A 17,519-nucleotide genomic window follows, 5' to 3' on the forward strand; every position below is an offset into this window, starting at 1 on the left:
AAAAAAAAAAAAAAAAAAAAAGAAGTAGACATAAGAGACTCCATTTTGCTCTGTACTAAGAAAAATTCTTCTGCCTTGAGATGCTGTTAATCTGTAACCCTACCCCCAACCCTGTCCTTACAGAGAGTTGTGCTGTGGTGACTCAAGGTTTAATGGATTTGGGGCTGTGCAGCATGTACTTTGTTAAACCAGTGCCTGAAGGCAGTATGCTTGTCAAAAGTCATCACCATTCTCTAATCTCAAGTACCCACGGACACAAACACTGCGGAAAGCCACAGGGACCTCTGCCTAGGAAAGCTAGGTATTGTCCAAGGTTTCTCCCCATGTGATAGTCTATTTACTGAGATAGGAGAAAACCCTCTTAGGGCTGGTGGTGGGACTAGGGCTGGAGGTGGGATGTGCTGGCCGCAATGCTGCTCTTTATGCACTGAAAATGTTTATGGAGATGTTTGCATATGCACATCAAGGCACAGTACTTTTCCTTAAACTTATACATGTCACAGAGATCTTTATTCATATGTCTTTCTGCTGACCTTCTCCCTACTATGACCCTATTGTCCTGCCACTTCTCCTTTTTCTAAAAGATAGTAAAGATAATGATCAACAAATACTGAGGGAACTCAGAGACAGGTGCCCGGCGTGGGTCCCCTGTATGCTGAGCGCTGGTCTCCTGGGCCCACTTTTTCTTTCTCTATACTTTGTCTCTGTGTCTCATTTCTTTTCTCAAGTCTCTGGTTCCATCTGACCAGAAACGCCCACAGGCGGGGCGGGGCAGGCCATCCCTTCAGGGTGATGAAGTCGCTGGTGGGAAAAAAGCCTTGGCTAAGGAAGGAGATGAGATAAGGGGCCTGAGGGACTCCCTGAGAACCAAGGGAGGTCCCAGGCCAAGGAGATGGGTGAAGAACAGGCAGGGCGGAAGGATGGTGTAGTCCTAGTGGGAGTTTGATTTCAACAATGAGGCAGTTATTTTCGCTGACGCGGACCACTGCAGTGGATGGCTGAATTGGAGCACAGAGGAAAGCTGAGGTCAAGGAAGTTAAATAAATGGTATGAGAACCTACCTCTGGTGATGGTCATATCGGTGTCTCCGAGGGTCGTACTCACCCCCCACGTCCACCACGATGTCACAGGAAGCGAGTTTTTCGGGATCCCGGGTCCGCACAATCTCTGCATCCTGCGAGGTACACAGGGGTGAAGGGGCTGCCAGAGGTCGCCGGGTAGGAGATTAAAGCTGGACTTCAGGGAGACAGGGCGGGTAGGAAGGGTGCTTGGGATGCCCCGCGCTATCGGAGGGACCCTGTCAGCAGAATGCCATCCACCCCGGAGGCATGCATGCACGCAGTGTCAGGGTCACTTTTCGCGGACCGTACCCGGTACTCCGGCAGGAGGCGAAGCAGTGCGCATGCCAGTGCCTCGTCGCAGTGGAAGGTGCCATTGTGCGTCCCGATTCGGGGCGATGCCATGAGTTTGCTGCGGGGTCGTTTTGGGGGCGGGACGGACTCTGGGCCGAGCATGCGGTGCCGGGTATATACGGGTGGCGGAGGCAGCAGCAGCGTTAAAAGGCCGCGCAGGAAGCGGTATCCCATAAGACTCTCCCGGTGGGGAAGCAGGAGAGCCGACCCGGAAGGGAAAGCGCCAGCGGAGCTCCACTTCCGCTTGCCAACCGTTGCCTTGGCAACCAGCTCCGCAGAGTGAGCAGCAGCTCACTCCCAGCCTAGGATTTCTTCCAGCTGGTCAAAGGGCCCTGCGGTGGAGCCTTCAAGAGGAGCACCGCATCAACCCTGTGCATCAGGCTCTGGGGCGGGGCCCACACTCTCGACCACCCCCCCATCTCATCACCAGTCCCTTGCTTAATCCAAGACAAGACCAACATTCTGCCCAGCTGGCACATTTATTGGCATTAAACACAAGACCCTTCCCAGCACCAGGAAGCCATGCCCAAAGCCGTGTCCCTCTGCCCCATTTCTGCAAAAACTCTCAGGCCTTAGCAGTAGCCTGAGCTGCTCCCAGGGCTGTCAGCTGCTGAATCTTCTGACTCATCATTTCCATGACAGCTGTGGAAAAAAAGAAGCGTCAAAGGTTAGGAGCAAAAAGGAGAACCTAGAGTTCAGGAGAAGTTACAGGCAAGTTTAAGGACAGGTGGACAACTAACTACAGTTTGTTAATAAAACGTTTTTTTTTTTTGTTTTCTTTTTTTTTTTTGAGACAGAGTCTCGCTCTGTCGCCCAGGCTGGAGTGCAGTGGCCGGATCTCAGCTCACTGCAAGCTCCGCCTCCCGGGTTTATGCCATTCTCCTGCCTCAGCCTCCCAAGTAGCTGGGACTACAGGCGCCCGCCACCTCGACCGGCTAGTTTCTTTGTATTTTTTTAGTAGAGACGGGGTTTCACCGTGTTGGCCAGGATGGTCTCGATCTCCTGACCTCATGATCCGCCCATCTCAGCCTCCCAAAGTGCTGGGATTACAGGCTTGAGCCACCGTGCCTAGCCAACTTTTTTGTTTTTCTGAGATGGAATCTTGCTCTTGTCACCCAGGCTGGAGTGCAGTGGCACGACCTTGGCTCACTGCAACCTCCGCCTCCGGGGTTCAAGCGATTCTCCTGCATCATCCTCCCGAATAGCTGAGATTACAGGCATGCACCACCATGCCCAGGTTAACTTCGTATTTTTAGTAGAGACGGAGTTTCACCATGGTGGCCAGGCTGGTCTTGAACTCCTGACCTCAGGTGATCCACCTGCCTCGGCTTCCCAAAGCGCTGGGATTACAGGCGTCAGCCACCGTGTCTGGCACTGTTAATAAAACTTTAACTCAGTGATCCACTGTGGGGTCGCTAACACAAATTTAGGGTCTACAATGCATCAATCAATATGTTAACCACAGCTGGGTGTGGTGAGAATGAGACTGTCTCGGGGAAAAAAAACCCTGCTAATCAGAGATATAAAAACGAACACACTTGGTATTAAATGAGTCTGACATAATCAGAAAACTATAATGTGGAAAGATTTTTACCTTCGGAACACTGGTTCTGAATCCTGATTGTAACAGAGGGGAGCTTTTTTAAAACAAAAAAACATACCTTGGTACAACTTCCCTTCCCTTGACTTCCAAGTTGATTTAGTCAATCTGGAATGGACCCAGGCTTTCTTTTTAAACTTCCTGAGTGATTCTCATGTGCAGTCAGGGTTATAATTGCTGGTATTTAGTTCATTTGGATCATGATTCCTTCCTGTGTGTTCATCTCATTCCCCCATTCCATCCTCATTAAATAGGAGCTCCACCAAAGCACAAAAATGATTTCCTTCCTCTAAATTTCTCAAACACTCAACCCAGGTATCTACAGATAGTGATTATGCAATACACAGATTCTAAAGATTCCAAAGAGAAACTAAGACGTAGTTTTACTCCAGCAAAGAGGACACCCCCGTGGTTCACTCTGCAATCCATGTTCTTTATCATGGAGATAGACGGGGTCAAGAGGTGCCCCAGGAAAAACTTACCCTGTTTCATGGCGTGCTTCTCCTGAAGAGCTGGTTGGATTTTCTCCATCTGTTTGGTTAGAAAATCTATTTTCCTCTTGAAGAAGTCCTTGGCATCCTCAGCTGTCTACAAGATCAGAGGTGAATGAGGGGCTAAAAGGAGACTCCCTCTGGCCATGTTGCACTCTAGAACTTCCCCTGAATTTCCCTTCCCTATTCAGAGGGGCATCCACATGCTCTCACTCACCTTCTCTACATAGTACCCAGTTCCCACATCGATGAGCACATGTTCCACATCATGCAGCTTCCCAGGGACATACATCTGAGAAGCAAGTATTAAGGCAAAAACTAGCCCAGCATGAGCCATGATTCCGCCAGCCAGCCTGCTTGGCCTCCAAAGACCCTTTTCCAAAAAGCTTCAAGGCATAAGGACTGAATAATCTGGAGGCCTTAGAACAATAACTCCAAATGGAAAGAAGACAGAGAAGTTGGTTCTTTAAGGAGAAAATGATGTATGCTGGAACACCCTTTTGTTCTGCCTCATCCCATCTCTCACCCTCTAAGCAGTTCTTGCAATTCTTCTCATTAGCCCCATCAGAAAGACTAGATATAAATGTTTTCCTACTGTTGTAGAGTACTACAAGTGGAAAGCCAGCCTCATTTCCCTTAACACCCTCAATCATGAAGTAGATAATTCCTACCAAAGTTCATTTTTTGTTTGTTTGTTGAGACAGAGTCTCGCTCTGTCGCCCAGGCTGGAGTGCAGTGGCGCACTATTGGCTCACTGCAACCTCCGCCTCCCGGGTTAAAGTGATTCTTCTGTCTCAGCCTCCGGAGTGGTTGGGATCACAAGTGTGTGCCACCACGCCCGGCTAATTTTTGTATATTTAGTAGAGACGGGGATTCACCATTGTTGGTCAGACTGATCTTGAACTCCTGACCTCAGGTGATCTGCCAGCCTTGGCTCCCAAAGTGCTGGGGATTACAGGCGTGAGCAACCGTGCCTGGCTAATTTTTTTTTTAACCATTCCCTACTACACTACTATTCCTGTGCTCCTTTTAGCCTGTCAGTTCTCAGACTACAGATTAAAGGTGCCCTACTGCCATAACTTGCTCATTCAAGTAAAACACTGAACAAGTGGACACAATCCAGGTTTCTTAGTGACAGTTTAGAAATGAACCACAATTAACAGAGCCAACCTCCCTGTTCCTATATCCTCCTATTTTTGTCTATTACCTGTATCTTCTAAGATATTAGCAAAGTGTAAACCACCAGCTTTATCTCCATATTAATGTTCTCAAATAGCAAAGGGAAATATTACATCTCAACTATACATACTCCTTGGTGTTCACAAGGCATTAGCTGGATGTTGGTGTGAAGTTAGATAAAAGAGCTACAAAGTGTGTAATAAGAGTACTCTTGGCCAGGGGCAGTGGCTCACGCCTGTAATCCTAGCACTTTGGGAGGCCAAGGCAGGCAGATCACGAGGTCAGGAGTTCGAGACTAGCCTGGCCAATATGGTGAAACTCCATCTCTACTAATAATACAAAAATTAGCCAGTCGTGGTGGCGCATGCCTGCGGTCCCAGCTACTCAGGAGACTGAGGCAGAAGAATCTCTTGAACCCGGGAGGCGGAGGTTACAGTGAGCCGAGATCGCACCACTGCACTCCAGTCTGGGCGACAGAGCAAGATTCCGTCTTTAAAAAAAAAAAAGGATGTTATCAAAATCATTGTGGGGAGAGGATAATTTGAAGTACTGAAGTAATCAAAACAATCCCCCTCCCCGCTTTTTGGAGGAGTGAGGGAGAAAGGGAGAAGGCAGCAGGTAGCCGTTCCTGTGGAAAGGATACAGAACTCGTCAGTGGGACAAGTAATTCTTTCCCTGTGAAAGCAATGAAGACAAACACCTGGGGAAGGTTAGCGGCTCCAATGTAAGACGTTAAAGAGAGTTCCAAGAGGGCACAGCACCCACAGACAGTGTGAAAAGAACGGAAACAGGGGCAATAGAAGCAGAGAAATGTCCTGTACATTTCAATTCTAGGTAGGCAACATGCAAAGGGTTCATGAAGCGGTATACGATATGTAATGGATTTTCTCGTTTCAGGTAAGAAAAACTGGATTAGGAGGTGGGACGAGAGAAGCAGGCTTGCCACTTTAGGTTGCCCTCACCCCCCTACCCCATACCCTCGTTGCTCTTGTTCAGCACGTTCAGACAGTCCTTGGCTTCCACATACTTGGTCTGTACCACTTTGAGCTGGGCAATGGACGTGGACAAGAATTCCACTTCCTACAGAGGACGGGTATAGCGGGTCAATGAGAGGGCTATGGGGAAAAGGGAGAGCGGACGGGGAGGGGGCGGGTCCTGGGACCGGATAGAGGTTTCGCCTGGGCAAGGTAGGCTCCCAACTTGGGACCGGGCGCAAGGAAGTACGCGTGGGCAGGGGGGATGTAGAGCGGGAAAGAGGTGCCTATGGGGCCCGTCACTACCTGGTCCAGCTGGTTCTTGAGCATTTCTAGCTGCGGCAGATTCAGCTCCGTGATGTTAATAGACTGCGCCATGTTGGGAAGGAGGACTAACGAAGAGGAAGTCTCTCGGCGAGCAACGCTCTAGCCGTCCTCTGCGCGTCTCGATGGCGCCAGGAGGCCTCGCTGCGCCATACAGCTCTATGATCCTCCGTCCCGGAAGGGAAGGAGGGGCTTGAACTTCTCAGAGGCTGATCTGTGAGTTATTTTCATAAAATATTCTAAGCCTAGTACAGTAAAGTAGCAGCAAACAGGACTCCTGCCCATAGGGAACTGCAAAATCTTAAAGTTCTTACGATACAACCACGATATTACAAAGTAGTGTATGCTACTCCACGTGGGTGGTATAAGCTACTAGATAGCAGGCTGGGTTGCTATGGTGACGGCTCCTGAGGCCTCGTCCTGCCCCTCTCTACCCCACCTGCTTGTGCTGCCTGCTGGTACCCCGCCAGGTCCGATTTCAAATGTTCCTCCCCGCACAGCAGGGAAATGGCAGGGAAATTCTAAACTATTTTTCCCAGATGGTCTCTGAGGCCGAAAGGCAGGAAAAAAAACAAATAAAAACAACAAAAAAATCCCTTGTCAGACCATTCTGAATTGTCCTTGAAAAAATCAGGCATTAGATTGAAAGCTTGTTGAAGGCAGGAACCAACCATGTTCTCATCAGTGAACTAATTCTTCCCCTCTCGCTATGACCATCTTCCCCCAGCCGGAAGTAGGCTGACACGTAGTAGGATCTGAAAAAGGGTTTATAACCCGTTGCCAGTGAGTTGGTGGGAGAACAGCAAGGAAGCACCATTGTCAACACATAGAGCACAAATTAATCAATAAAATGTTTTGGCCAGGCATGGTGGCTCATTCCTGCAATCCCAGCACTTTGGGAGGCCGAGAAGGGCAGATCACTTGAGCCCAGGAGTTTGAGGCCAGCCTGGGCAACACGGCGACACCCCGTCTCTACAAAAAATACAAAAATTAGCCGGGCTGGTGGCATATGCCTGTAGTCCTAGCTACACGGGAGGCTGAGGTGGGAGGATTGCTTGAGCTGGAGAGTTGGAGGCTGTAGTAGGCTGTGATTGTGCACTCTAGCAATAGAGCTAGACTCTGTCTCTAAAAAAAAAAAAAAAGACCTGGCACAGTGGCTCACGCCTGTAATCCCAGCACTTTGGGAGGCCGAGGCAGGCGGATCACGAGGTCAGGAGATCGAGACCATCCTGGCTAATATGGTGAAACCCCATCTCTAATAAAAATACAAAAAATTAGCTAGGCATGGTGGCGAGCGCCTGTAGTCCCAGCTACTGGGGAGGCTGAGGCAGAATGGCATGAACCCGGGAGGCGGAGCTTGCAGTGACCTGAGATGCGCCACTGCACTCCAGCCTGGGCAACAGAGCCAGACTGTCTCAAAAAAAAAAAAAAAAAAGTTTTACCATGTGCTATATGTGAGGAATACGTGAAAGTAAGACATTTGCTTCCCTTGAACTTAACAACTGGAGAGAAAAACCACACTAGAATTCCACAGATCCACAGACTCTACTGCTAAAGTTACGCATTGGTAAGTGTAACAGGTGTACATGGGCAGACAGCAGTAGCCTTTAACATCTATTTAGGAGGGAGGCAGGGCAACTGAGGCATTAAAACTAGTGCCATGGCTGGGCACGGTGACTCACGCCTGTAATCCCAGCACTTTTGGAAGGCTGAGAAGGGCGGATCACAAGGTCAAGAGTTTGAGACCAGCCTGGCCAATATGGTGAAACCCTGCCTCTACTAAAAATACAAAAATTAGTGGGACGTGGTGGCATGTGCCTGTAGTCCCAGCTACTCGGGAGGCTGAAGCAGGAGAATCGCTTGAACCCGGCACGCAGAGGTTGCAGTGAGCCAAGATTGTGCCACTGCACTCCAGCCTGGGCAACAGAGCAAGACTGTCTCAAAAAAAACCAAAAAAAAACAACATTAGTGCCACTCCAAGGATACCTGAGGCAGGAAGAAAGGATGGACGGATGGTACCTGGCCAAAACACTCTCAACGGGTCTATCACTACCCTTCATTGGGCCTGTCTCTACTTAGCATTTTGATGCCCCTTTCTCCTCCAGATTTGTCTGCTGAGGTCCAGCCAGGCCCAGCAGGCTTTGTCCTGTGTCTTTGTCTTTCTTCCCTAGGCACTCAAACTTGATCTCCTATAAGCTGTTCCTGTCAGCTTACAGTACCACATAGCAGGAAGGGGGGCAGTCATGACATGTCTTTAAATGTTCTCAGATAAACTACACAAAACAAGGTTTAAGTGATGTATCTTTATTATATTGAAGTTAAATCAAAAGGAAATGTTTCATATAAAACACTGGGGAAAGTCACTTTAAAAGAGTTATCCTAAGGATTAAATTTAACCTTGGAGGTAGAACAGGTATGAGGCTTCTAGCATCAATAAGACAGCTCCATGGGGTTACCGCAGAGAGACAGGCAAGCCATAGGCTATAGGTGCAGCCCCAATAAGATACTTGAGTCGGGGAGCCTGGCGGGCCTGGTTTACATAGTACAGAAGGGGGGCCCCCGGGCCTGCTCCAAGCCAGCCCTGCAGCAGAGCTTCCGTGTAGCGGTCAATATCACGATCAGTCACATCCCAGAGATTACCCAGAAACAAGGGGCTGGGAAAAGAAAAGAAATACAAAGTAAGGGCTCTAAAACAGAATACATAGGAAAACACCATTGGTGGTGGGGTGGGTGAGTAGAGAGGACTGAACCAATGAGAAACTCCTTTGGCCCTTGGTTACAAGAGAAGAATAGACGGGAGCTAAGGGTTAAATGGTCCAGGCATGCCAGGGAACTAGGGATAGGAGGAAAATGGGGCACAAGAGAGGCAGGATTCAGACCTGGGAAAGAACCTGGGGTGAGGGCAGGAGTCTTAGTGCCCTAGGATGGGTCTTGCCCTTGGAGACTCACCAACCAGCCATGATGTACTTGAGCACGATGCCAGCCCCCTCCAGGTTTCCATGCACAGCCAGGGCCGCACTGCTACAGCCAAACAGCAGGGCCACTGCCCGGCAGCTCAGCCGCAGGACAGCCTGCCCGTCAAGGAAGCGGGCACCAGCCCCATGCCCTGCATAGCTAAGGCAGAAGGAGGTGAGATGAGTCTTGAGCTAGCAGTACCTGGCCTCTGCCTTTGTCTCCAGAGGCTCTCAAGTCCCAAAGCGACCCATGGTGATACCATCCTCAGGACTGTCCTCTCCCCACATCCCTGCCTTAAGCACTCACATATACAAATCATGCTTTGTCAGGGCTTCCTGCACCTGTTCGGGTCTCGGCACCTCCCCAACCACTCCTCTCCAGCCAGCTTCACTGCAGGGAAAAGGCGGGAGTGAGAATAGGGAAATGCATGGCAGGGGTCAGATGGCAAAGATGACAGAGGGATCATTAAATAGAAGGTGGGCTGCAACAGCTGTTTCTGGAGAAAAGGCTTGTTGCCCCTGTATGTTGTCTACCCTTCCCCACTCCTCTTCTTGTCTTCGTGCCCCTGACCTGCTGAAATTGGCTCGAAATTGCTCCTCTGTGCTTGACAGGTTATTGTGAGGGTTCAGGACATAGAAGGTACTTCGCGGATCCACCCCTTGACTCAGCACTGGCGAGGCCCCATACTGAGGAGGAGACACTGGTGATTAGGATGCTTGTCTCACCAAGAGGCCCAAGCCCCTTTCCATGTCTGAGCCATTCCTAGAACCCTCTCCTCTCTTCCCAGGTTTCTCTGCCCTTTTGTTGAGGTCTTTCCCCAATTGCCAGTCATCCCCAGACACCACTCCCTGAACCTCACCTCTTTGATGATGGAGTAGCTGAGTAGGAAGCGGAAGGAGGGCAGCCGGGTGACAGGCAATGCCTGGAGGCTGGGCATGCTTTCCCACGGCAGCTTCTGCAAGTCCTGGGCAAAAAGCACTAAGAGATTACTGTGCCCAGCCAGGTATATGCAGAAGTCAGAAGGGGCATGGGGATGAGTTGGTACTTACTCCCCACTAGACACTGCCCCTCTGCCCCAGCTCCTTACCTTGTCTAGGACCAAGACAAGGTGGCTATTGCTTGGTACTGTCAGGCCCTGTAGATGTCCTACTGCCTCATTCAGGAGCTCCTGGGCTCGCTCTGGCTGGGTTGGGCACAGCCCGTAGGCCAGGGCCTGAACGTCCTGAGGGGTGAGGGCACTGGCACCACTGAGCATGATCTGCAGGGGAACAGTGGTGGTGAGCACCATCTTCATTCATGATGGCTGCTGGGAAAGGATTAAGTCCAGTTTCTTCCCCTTCCCTGCTTTATTTTTTTTTGAGACAAAGTCTTGCTCTGTCGCCCAGGCTGGAGTGCAGTGGCGCAATCTCAGCTCACTGCAACCTCCACCTCCCGGGTTCAAGTGATTCTCTTGCCTCAGCCTCCCGAGTAGTTGCGACTACAGGCACGTGCCACCAAGCCCAGCTAAGTTTTGTATTTTTAGTAGAGATGGGGTTTCACCCTGTTGGCCAGGATGGTCTCCACCTCTTGACCTCATGATCCACCCGCCTCGGCCTCCCAAAGTGCTGGGATTACAGGCCTAAGCCACAGCGCCTGTCCTTTTTGTAGATGGAGTCTCGCTCTGTCACCCAGGCTGGAGTGTAGCAATCTCGGCTCACTGCAACCTCTGCCTCCCAGGTTCAAGCAATTCTTCTGCTACAGCCTCCCGAGTAGCTGGAATTACAGGTGCCGGCCACCACGCCCAGCGAATTTTTGTATTTTCATAGAGACAGGGTTTCACCATGTTGGCCAGGCTGGTCTCAAGCTCCTGAGCTCAAGCAATCCACCTGCCTTGGCCTCCCAAAGTGCTGGGATTACAGGTGCAAGTCACTGGGCCTGGCCCCCTTCCCTGCTTTCCTCACTCACTTTCAGCAGAGTGGGGTCAGGATATTTCCAGCCACATTCCTGTAGCAGCTCCTGTAGGCGGGAGGCCTCCTGGGCAGGGCTGGGCTCCTCACTGGACGGCAGCAGCAGCCCCTTCCAGCAGCCCAACACAGACTTCTCTAGGGAAGCGATGAGAACCTGAATGCAGAGGGCAGACCCTTTAGTCGGAGAGGAAACTGAGCTTCTTTCTCATAGGCACTGACATTCTGGAGATGAGAAAGTGCGTTTTCCAATGTGCATATCTGTCTTACGTATCTTTCTGTTAGTCATAGAAGGCAAGAATCTAGAAACTTTTTTCATTTTCTGAGCCTGGGAGAGTATAGATTATTATCTATCCCTCTGTTGTGACAAACATTAACAGGTGGGCAATGAAAGCTAAAACTGGGAAGCTGATAGTTGGGTTTAAGTCCTTTTTTTTTCTGCGTATCTTTAAATATCCATTCCCATATATTCTTCAAGTTCTGGGCTCTGAAGTTCTCCCCAGGTGACATATTTTTAAATTTAGGTCTACACTTCCAGAAAGGATTTGAAGTGGCTTTAGCACTGACCCAGGCCCTCTGGTAGAGAAGACACTGGGGCCCCCCGGGTCGTTCCTAGGGCAGGCCTGACCCCACCCCAGAAGCACACACCTCCATCCTGTGGTCCAGTGCCAGCCGCCCCGTCCACCATTCTCGCTTGTCAGTACAGCTGCTGTTCTCTTTCTGTGCCTTCTGGATGGCATCAAACTCATTCAGGACTGAACGCAGAGGAAGCTTTGGGAGATGGGGCTGTGAGAGCTCTGCCTGTCCACGTGATCACCATCTCTCTCCCTCTCCCAACACAGAATGTGAGCAGCTTGACCCAAAGCCCAACCCAGCCCAACTTCGCTCCATGGCCCAGGAATCCTACCTTGTTCTGGCCAGTGGGAATCTGCACACTGACTGGGGGACTGTCCTTTTCCAGCCGGGTCAATAGGAGGGTGTTGCCCACGGTTCCGGGCTGGAGGGTGGCCAGGGCCAACACACACACGGTCACCCCTGACAAACAGGATACAGCCAGAATCATTCAGCTGTTGAAAGAATTCCCTTCTCTGTCTTGGGCACTCAATCCCTGTCCATCACTCAAGACAGCATCAAGAAGGCTTTCTTGGTCACTGGAGGTCAAAGTGCTCTCCCTTGCCTAATAGCTCCCTGTGCACAGAGACTATGTCCTGTACTTTGTGTTTCTCACAGGAACTAACAAAGTGAGGTACTCAAATCATGTGTATGTTTCATGTTAGTACAGAAGACCCCAGGCATCTGAACTCACCTCTGAGGAAAGACACTGAATTTGTTGGTAATTCAAAGTTGAGGTTTAAAAAAACAACAAACCTTCCTGATTTAAGATGCTAACAGGTGAAAAGGTATGACATAAGGGTCATAAATCTATGTAAACTAACCAATGCCTAAAACTCCTTCACCCAGCTCCTCAGTAAGAAGATGCAGAAGAAGACAGAGGAGCCGGCCAGAAGCCTGCCCGCATACCACTGGGGATCAGAGCCAGGCGCTCCTGGAAACTCTCCTTTTCAGGCTGGGGGAAGTGGCCAGATCCCAAAGCCCTGAAGGAAAAGAGGCGCTGGATGCGGGCCAGGGGGACATCTCCAGGCGTCTCCTGAAGGCTCAGCCCCTGCAGCTGGTCTGCTATTTCAAGTGATCCTCGGTACTTCTGGGCCTTGCTGCAAGCAACACAGGGAGGGGTGAGGTCCCCTTCCTTCAAAGTCTGGACCCTCCCTCCAGTCTGCCCCAGCAGGAGTCTCGGGGATGGTGGGCACCCACCTGAGTTGTCTGTGGAGGTGGGTGAGCAGCTGGTGGCGACAGGTGATGGAGACAGACTCGGTGACAAGGAAAGCAGTGGCATAGGGATCCCGGTGGCCCAGGCACAGGGCCAGGAAGCGGCAGAGGTGGGCATAGAGCCCACTAGGAGGACAGTGACTAATGCCCCGGAAAGCAACACTCAGGGAGTCACAGATGGAGTCCAGGGTAGAAAGACCTAGAGGAATGTCAGGACACTTGGTACAGCTGAATTCCTTATTTCATAGTTGACAGGAACTTTCCAAGAAGGAAGAGTCCCTATCTCATCTCCCACATGGCAAATAGCAGCTACCATTTATGAAGAGCAACGTGCCAAATGAGGTGCCATGCAACTAACAGGCATCAACTCACTCCACCATGCCCCCTAAACCCCATTTTTACAGAAGGAATAGAAGCTTGGAGAGGTTAAGTGACCCGCACACAGCTCATAGACACAGGTTCAAACACAGGTTCACAGGCTACTGGATCCAGATCAGAATCCAGCCTGGGAAGACAGAGGGGTCAAAAGTCCTAGAAGCTCAGCCCTCTCAAAGTGACCAACATCAGGGGTCGCATATTCACCAGTGGCTATGGGGGCTGAGGGGAGCCGGAGCTGAGAACCAAGGTCCTTGTCACTCTCCTTGTCTGGGCATGGGCTGGGCAGCTCCTTCTTGCTGGAATCCAGCCTCAGCAGCTCCCATTCTCCAGAAGCTGCCTCAGGGTCCGGCGCTGGAGCCTTCCTACCTGGGGAGAGAGCAGGCCTTTTTCACAGTGCTCCCTCCCCCTGCCATTCTCTTGGTTCTTCCTTCTGTAATCCACTCCCTTGGAGTCAGCAAAAGAGCATTCTTCCTGTACTTCCTTGGAAGCACTTACTGCTTGTGCTTTGCCCCAGAACAAACCCCCAAAACATGCACCTTCCATCTCACCCTTGCTGTCCTACCTGAGGCTGAGTCTTCCCCATCAGAGGCCCTGAGGATCTCAAAGCTCATTTCTCTCCAGTTGTCATTCAGTTCCTCCTCAGGGATGGTCCTCATGATTTCAGGGCCAGGCCTGGCCTGGTCACTGGCCCTCTGGGGACGCTGCTCCTCACAATGTCTTGATGCCACCTTCTTGGCCCTCCGGCTCCTGCCACTCAGGCCGGGATTCCCAGGGGCACTACCTGGGGCAACCATAGCATCTGTCTTTAGGCTCAGGACGTTCCTTGCTCGCCCCTGGCCCCGGGAAGCAGTGCCCCGTCTCTTAGGTTCCTCTGCCAGCCAGGCCTCAGCTGAGACAGGGTCTTCCAAGTCACTGTCTTCATTGAAGTTCACCTGAGATCAGAGGGAAAGGGTGAAGGGCCAAGAGGTCTTCAGTGACAAGACACTTTGTGACAGCAGATGGCGCAGTGGAGGCACCATCAGCCACTGTCCCACAGGACCATGGAAGATTTCAGAACTTCCCACATGACACCCAACACTCTAGATGAGGGGCAGCGACTCTTGGAAGGGGAAGGAGGGAGAAAATGAGGGAACAGAAGGTGGGATGAGAAGGTAAAAGGAACGTTAGAGTTAAGGAAAATGTCTCTGTCTGACGCAAAAGGAGACTTGGAACTAGGTCTTGCTGTGAGAGATGTTGTCCTGGCGCAGTGGTTCATGTCTGTAATCCCAGCACTTTGGGAGGCTGAGGCGGGAGGATCACCTGAGGTCAGGAGTTCGAGACCAGCCTGGCCATCATGGTGAAACCCCATCTTTACTAAAAATATATAAATAAGATGGGTGTGGTGGCACCCGCCTGTAATCCCAACTACTCAGGAGGCTGAGGTAGAATTGCTTTAACCCAGGAGGTGGAGGTTGCAGTGAGCTGAGATTGCGCCATTGCACTCCAGCCTGGGTGACAGAACGAGACTCTGTCTCAAAAAAAAAAAAAAAAAAAAAAAGGCCAGGCACGGTGGCTGCTCACACCTGTAATCCCAGCACTTTGGGAGGCTGAGGTGGGCGGATCACGAAGTCAGGAGATTGAGACCATCCTGGCTAACACGGTGAAACCGCATCTCTACTGAAAATACAAAAAATTAGCCGGGCGTGGTAGCAGTTGCCTGTAGTCCCAGCTACTTGGGAGGCTGAGGCAGGAGAATGGCGTGAACCTGAGAGGCGGAGCTTGCAGTGAGCTGAGATTGTGCCACTGCTCTCCAGCCTGGGCGACAGAGCGAGACTCCGTCTCAAAAAAAACCCAAAAAAACAGAAAAACAACAAAAAACAAAAAAGCAAGATGTTGGGGTACTGCAGATAGCAGGAGATTAAGGTTCCACTAGGCCCTGGGGACCCCGCTATTCCACAGGGACACCTGCTCTATGAAACATTCTCCTCCAGGAATAACCCCATCCAACACCATCAGCACCACATAGCAACAGTCCCACCTCACCTTGAGGCGCGTCTGGGCTCTCTGTTGTACTCTGGGGGCCTGGGGAACTTCAGGCGTGCTCTTTGTAGGGCAGACTTCCTCAAACACGGTGAAGGGGACATGAGGGCCAGCTTGCCTGATCCGGCCTGGGGGTCTAGGTGTGCAGGGCGGTCCTCTACCTTCCAGACCTTTCTGAGAGGTATTATTGAGGCGCAGGGGAGCAGAGGCTACCTGTTGGCGCCCTCGTCCAGAACGTTTTTGGCTCTGAGTCTTAGAGGGCTCTGAGCCAGGGACACTTTTTATTAATGGTGGCCACCAGCCCCAGGAGCTTGCAAAAAGTTCGGTAGTACAGCAGCTGAGGTCAGCTAGCTTTGTGAGGGCCCAAATCAAGAGCAGGCTGGCTCGCCAGGGCTCCAGGTGGGGTATCCGTGCTGCTACAAACTTCAGCCCTGACTCTAGAACCTTCTGCAGGGTCTTGTTTGATGGCTGTCTCAGGCCCTCCAGTGCCAACAGTGTGTATGCTTGAGCTAAGATCTCATCCAAGAGGCTTGGAACCAAGGAGGGGGGTGTTTTATGATTCAGGGAAGCTTGGAGAGCTTGGGTGAGGCGCTCGGTAGCTTCAGGGCAGCCCTTCAGCACGACCTGCAGCAGATCCAGACCCTGGGCCTGGTGGCCCATGGCCAGCCTCACCCCTGCCGTGACTAATACCCAGCGCAGACAGACTGCTGTGAGGACAGGGCTGGCACACAGCGAGCAGTCACAGGTGGGTGAATGGGACAGGAAGTTGGGTATGGGCTGGGGCTTGGTTTTCAAGTCTGGGGAGGAATTTGTAGAAGGTGCTATGGGGCCAGGCTCCTTGGCCACAGTGGCCACCAGCTCCAGAGCAGGGCCTCTTAGGAAGAGCTCCTCCTCTGGGAGCTGTGGAGGACAGGGGACCTGGGCCTGTTGCTTCCCCTTCTGCAGGTGGACCTTCTTCACAGAGTCCAGGTGCTGAGTCACCCCACCAAACTCTGGGGAGAAGGCAGAACAAGAATTACAAAACGGGGAGAAATGGCATCAAGCACTTCCTAAGCGACTTTGGGGCCCAACTCTCTAATATACGTGTTTTATATACGTACATGTATATATATATGTATTACTGTATAACATATCAAATATTAGTATGGCTTATTATTTTTTAGGTAAAAAAAAATTTTTTTTTTTTCTTTTTTTTTTTTTTGAGACGGAGTCTCGCTCTGCCGCCCAGGCTGGAGTGCAGTGGCCGGATCTCAGCTCACTGCAAGCTCCGCCTCCCGGGTTTACGCCATTCTCCTGCCTCAGCCTCCCGAGTAGCTGGGACTACAGGCGCCCGCCACCGCGCCCGGCTAATTTTTTGTATTTTTTAGTGGAGATGGGGTTTCACAGTGTTAGCCAGGATAGTCTCAATCTCCTGACCTTGTGATCCACCTGCCTAGGAGGTAAAATCTTTAATGTTTTCTTTCCAACCAATGGTGGATCAAATGCAGGCCACAATGCCCCCACACCTGCAGCTCAGGGGCCACATGGCTGAGAAGAGCAGGCTGGTCCCAGCAGGCCCACACCTGAATCCTGCCTCCTACCCTGTGGTCCTGGCCCCAAACATTGACTTCTCAACTTTCTCATTTAACAAATGAAAATAATCTATGCTCCTACCCAGCTTTATGGGGTCTAGTGTGGGGGAAATGAAGTACTAGAAGTATATGTGATTGAGGAGACAAAATGTGCCATAAATGCAATATTTTATGATTAGCTTCAGCCCTCCTGAGGATGTTCGTGCTACTCAATACGGTAGCCACTAGCCATCTGGCTAGTGAGCACATGAAGTGTGGCTAGTGTGACTGAGGACCTGAATTCTAAATATTATCTTTTTTTTTTTTTGGGTCAGAATCTCACACTGTCGCCCGGACTGGAGTGCAATGGTGCAATCTCGCTCACTGCAACCTCTGCCTCCTGGGTTCAAGTGATTCTCCTGCCTCAGCCTTCCGAGTAGCTGGGATACAGGTACCCGCCACCACACCTGGCTAATTTTTGTATTAGTAGAGATGGGGTTTCACTATGTTGGCCAGGCTGGTCTCGAACTCCTGACCTCGTGATCCGCCTGCCTTGGCCTTCCAAAGTGCTGGGATTACAGGCATGAGCCACCAAGCCTGGCCCTAAATATTATCTAAATCAAATTTAAAATAGCCAAAATGTATTAGGAAGCACTGAAAAGTAGAACTAGGGTAAGTCTGGGACAGGCTGTCTGAAGGAGACCAATGGTTGGACTAAAGTCAAGGGAATGCTGCTATGGGACCAGAAGTCAGTATCTGATTAAAAAGGGAACAAAGGGCCGGGCGCGGTGGCTCAAGCCTGTAATCCCAGCACTTTGGGAGGCCGAGACGGGCGGATCACGAGGTCAGGAGATCGAGACCATCCTG

The 17,519-nt window shown here is 51.0% G+C and overlaps 3 protein-coding genes across 7 annotated transcripts in view; all 3 read right to left on the reverse strand.

Moving 5' to 3' along the window:
- LOC105554959 (chromosome unknown open reading frame, human C12orf10) overlaps positions 1-1,975 on the reverse strand; it is a 10,846-nt gene extending 8,871 nt beyond the window's left edge. For both annotated transcript variants that reach the window (XM_012001637.1, XM_012001632.1), the window contains exons 1-2: positions 1,371-1,975; positions 1,062-1,174 (exon numbers count right to left, since the gene is read on the reverse strand). In XM_012001637.1, the coding sequence (XP_011857027.1) occupies positions 1,062-1,174; positions 1,371-1,586 (329 nt within the window). In that variant the 5' untranslated portion in view covers positions 1,587-1,975. The remainder of the gene's footprint in view (positions 1-1,061; positions 1,175-1,370) is intronic.
- On the reverse strand, positions 1,873-6,310 carry PFDN5 (prefoldin subunit 5). Of its 4 annotated transcripts, none has more exons than XM_012001611.1 (6): positions 5,963-6,310; positions 5,660-5,762; positions 5,326-5,357; positions 3,721-3,795; positions 3,495-3,600; positions 1,873-2,054 (listed from the first exon to the last, which is right to left on the reverse strand). In XM_012001611.1, exons 1-6 carry the CDS (start codon positions 6,032-6,034, stop codon positions 1,978-1,980), a joined length of 465 nt encoding a protein of 154 aa, XP_011857001.1. In that variant the 5' UTR covers positions 6,035-6,310; the 3' UTR covers positions 1,873-1,977. The 4 variants fall into 4 exon arrangements, with proteins under 4 accessions (XP_011857001.1, XP_011856993.1, XP_011857007.1 ...); XM_012001603.1 differs by lacking the exon at positions 5,326-5,357 and adding an exon at positions 5,135-5,172 and having other exon boundaries at positions 5,963-6,044; XM_012001597.1 differs by lacking the exon at positions 1,873-2,054 and having other exon boundaries at positions 2,604-3,600.
- A 1,953-nt stretch (positions 6,311-8,263) lies between these two features.
- The window catches only part of ESPL1 (extra spindle pole bodies homolog 1 (S. cerevisiae)), a 28,574-nt gene continuing 19,318 nt past the window's right edge, over positions 8,264-17,519 (reverse strand). The window contains exons 17-30 of the mRNA XM_011964976.1: positions 15,106-16,125; positions 13,646-14,015; positions 13,288-13,449; positions 12,691-12,904; positions 12,400-12,590; positions 11,786-11,913; positions 11,527-11,649; positions 10,880-11,035; positions 10,023-10,193; positions 9,795-9,899; positions 9,506-9,621; positions 9,242-9,325; positions 8,930-9,094; positions 8,264-8,634 (exon numbers count right to left, since the gene is read on the reverse strand). Coding sequence (XP_011820366.1) covers positions 8,433-8,634; positions 8,930-9,094; positions 9,242-9,325; positions 9,506-9,621; positions 9,795-9,899; positions 10,023-10,193; positions 10,880-11,035; positions 11,527-11,649; positions 11,786-11,913; positions 12,400-12,590; positions 12,691-12,904; positions 13,288-13,449; positions 13,646-14,015; positions 15,106-16,125 — 3,207 coding nt within the window. The 3' untranslated portion in view covers positions 8,264-8,432. The remainder of the gene's footprint in view (positions 8,635-8,929; positions 9,095-9,241; positions 9,326-9,505; positions 9,622-9,794; positions 9,900-10,022; positions 10,194-10,879; positions 11,036-11,526; positions 11,650-11,785; positions 11,914-12,399; positions 12,591-12,690; positions 12,905-13,287; positions 13,450-13,645; positions 14,016-15,105; positions 16,126-17,519) is intronic.

The sequence above is a fragment of the Mandrillus leucophaeus genome, unplaced genomic scaffold (assembly GCF_000951045.1).
Source record: "Mandrillus leucophaeus isolate KB7577 unplaced genomic scaffold, Mleu.le_1.0 Scaffold118, whole genome shotgun sequence".
Classification (NCBI taxonomy): domain Eukaryota; kingdom Metazoa; phylum Chordata; class Mammalia; order Primates; family Cercopithecidae; genus Mandrillus; species Mandrillus leucophaeus.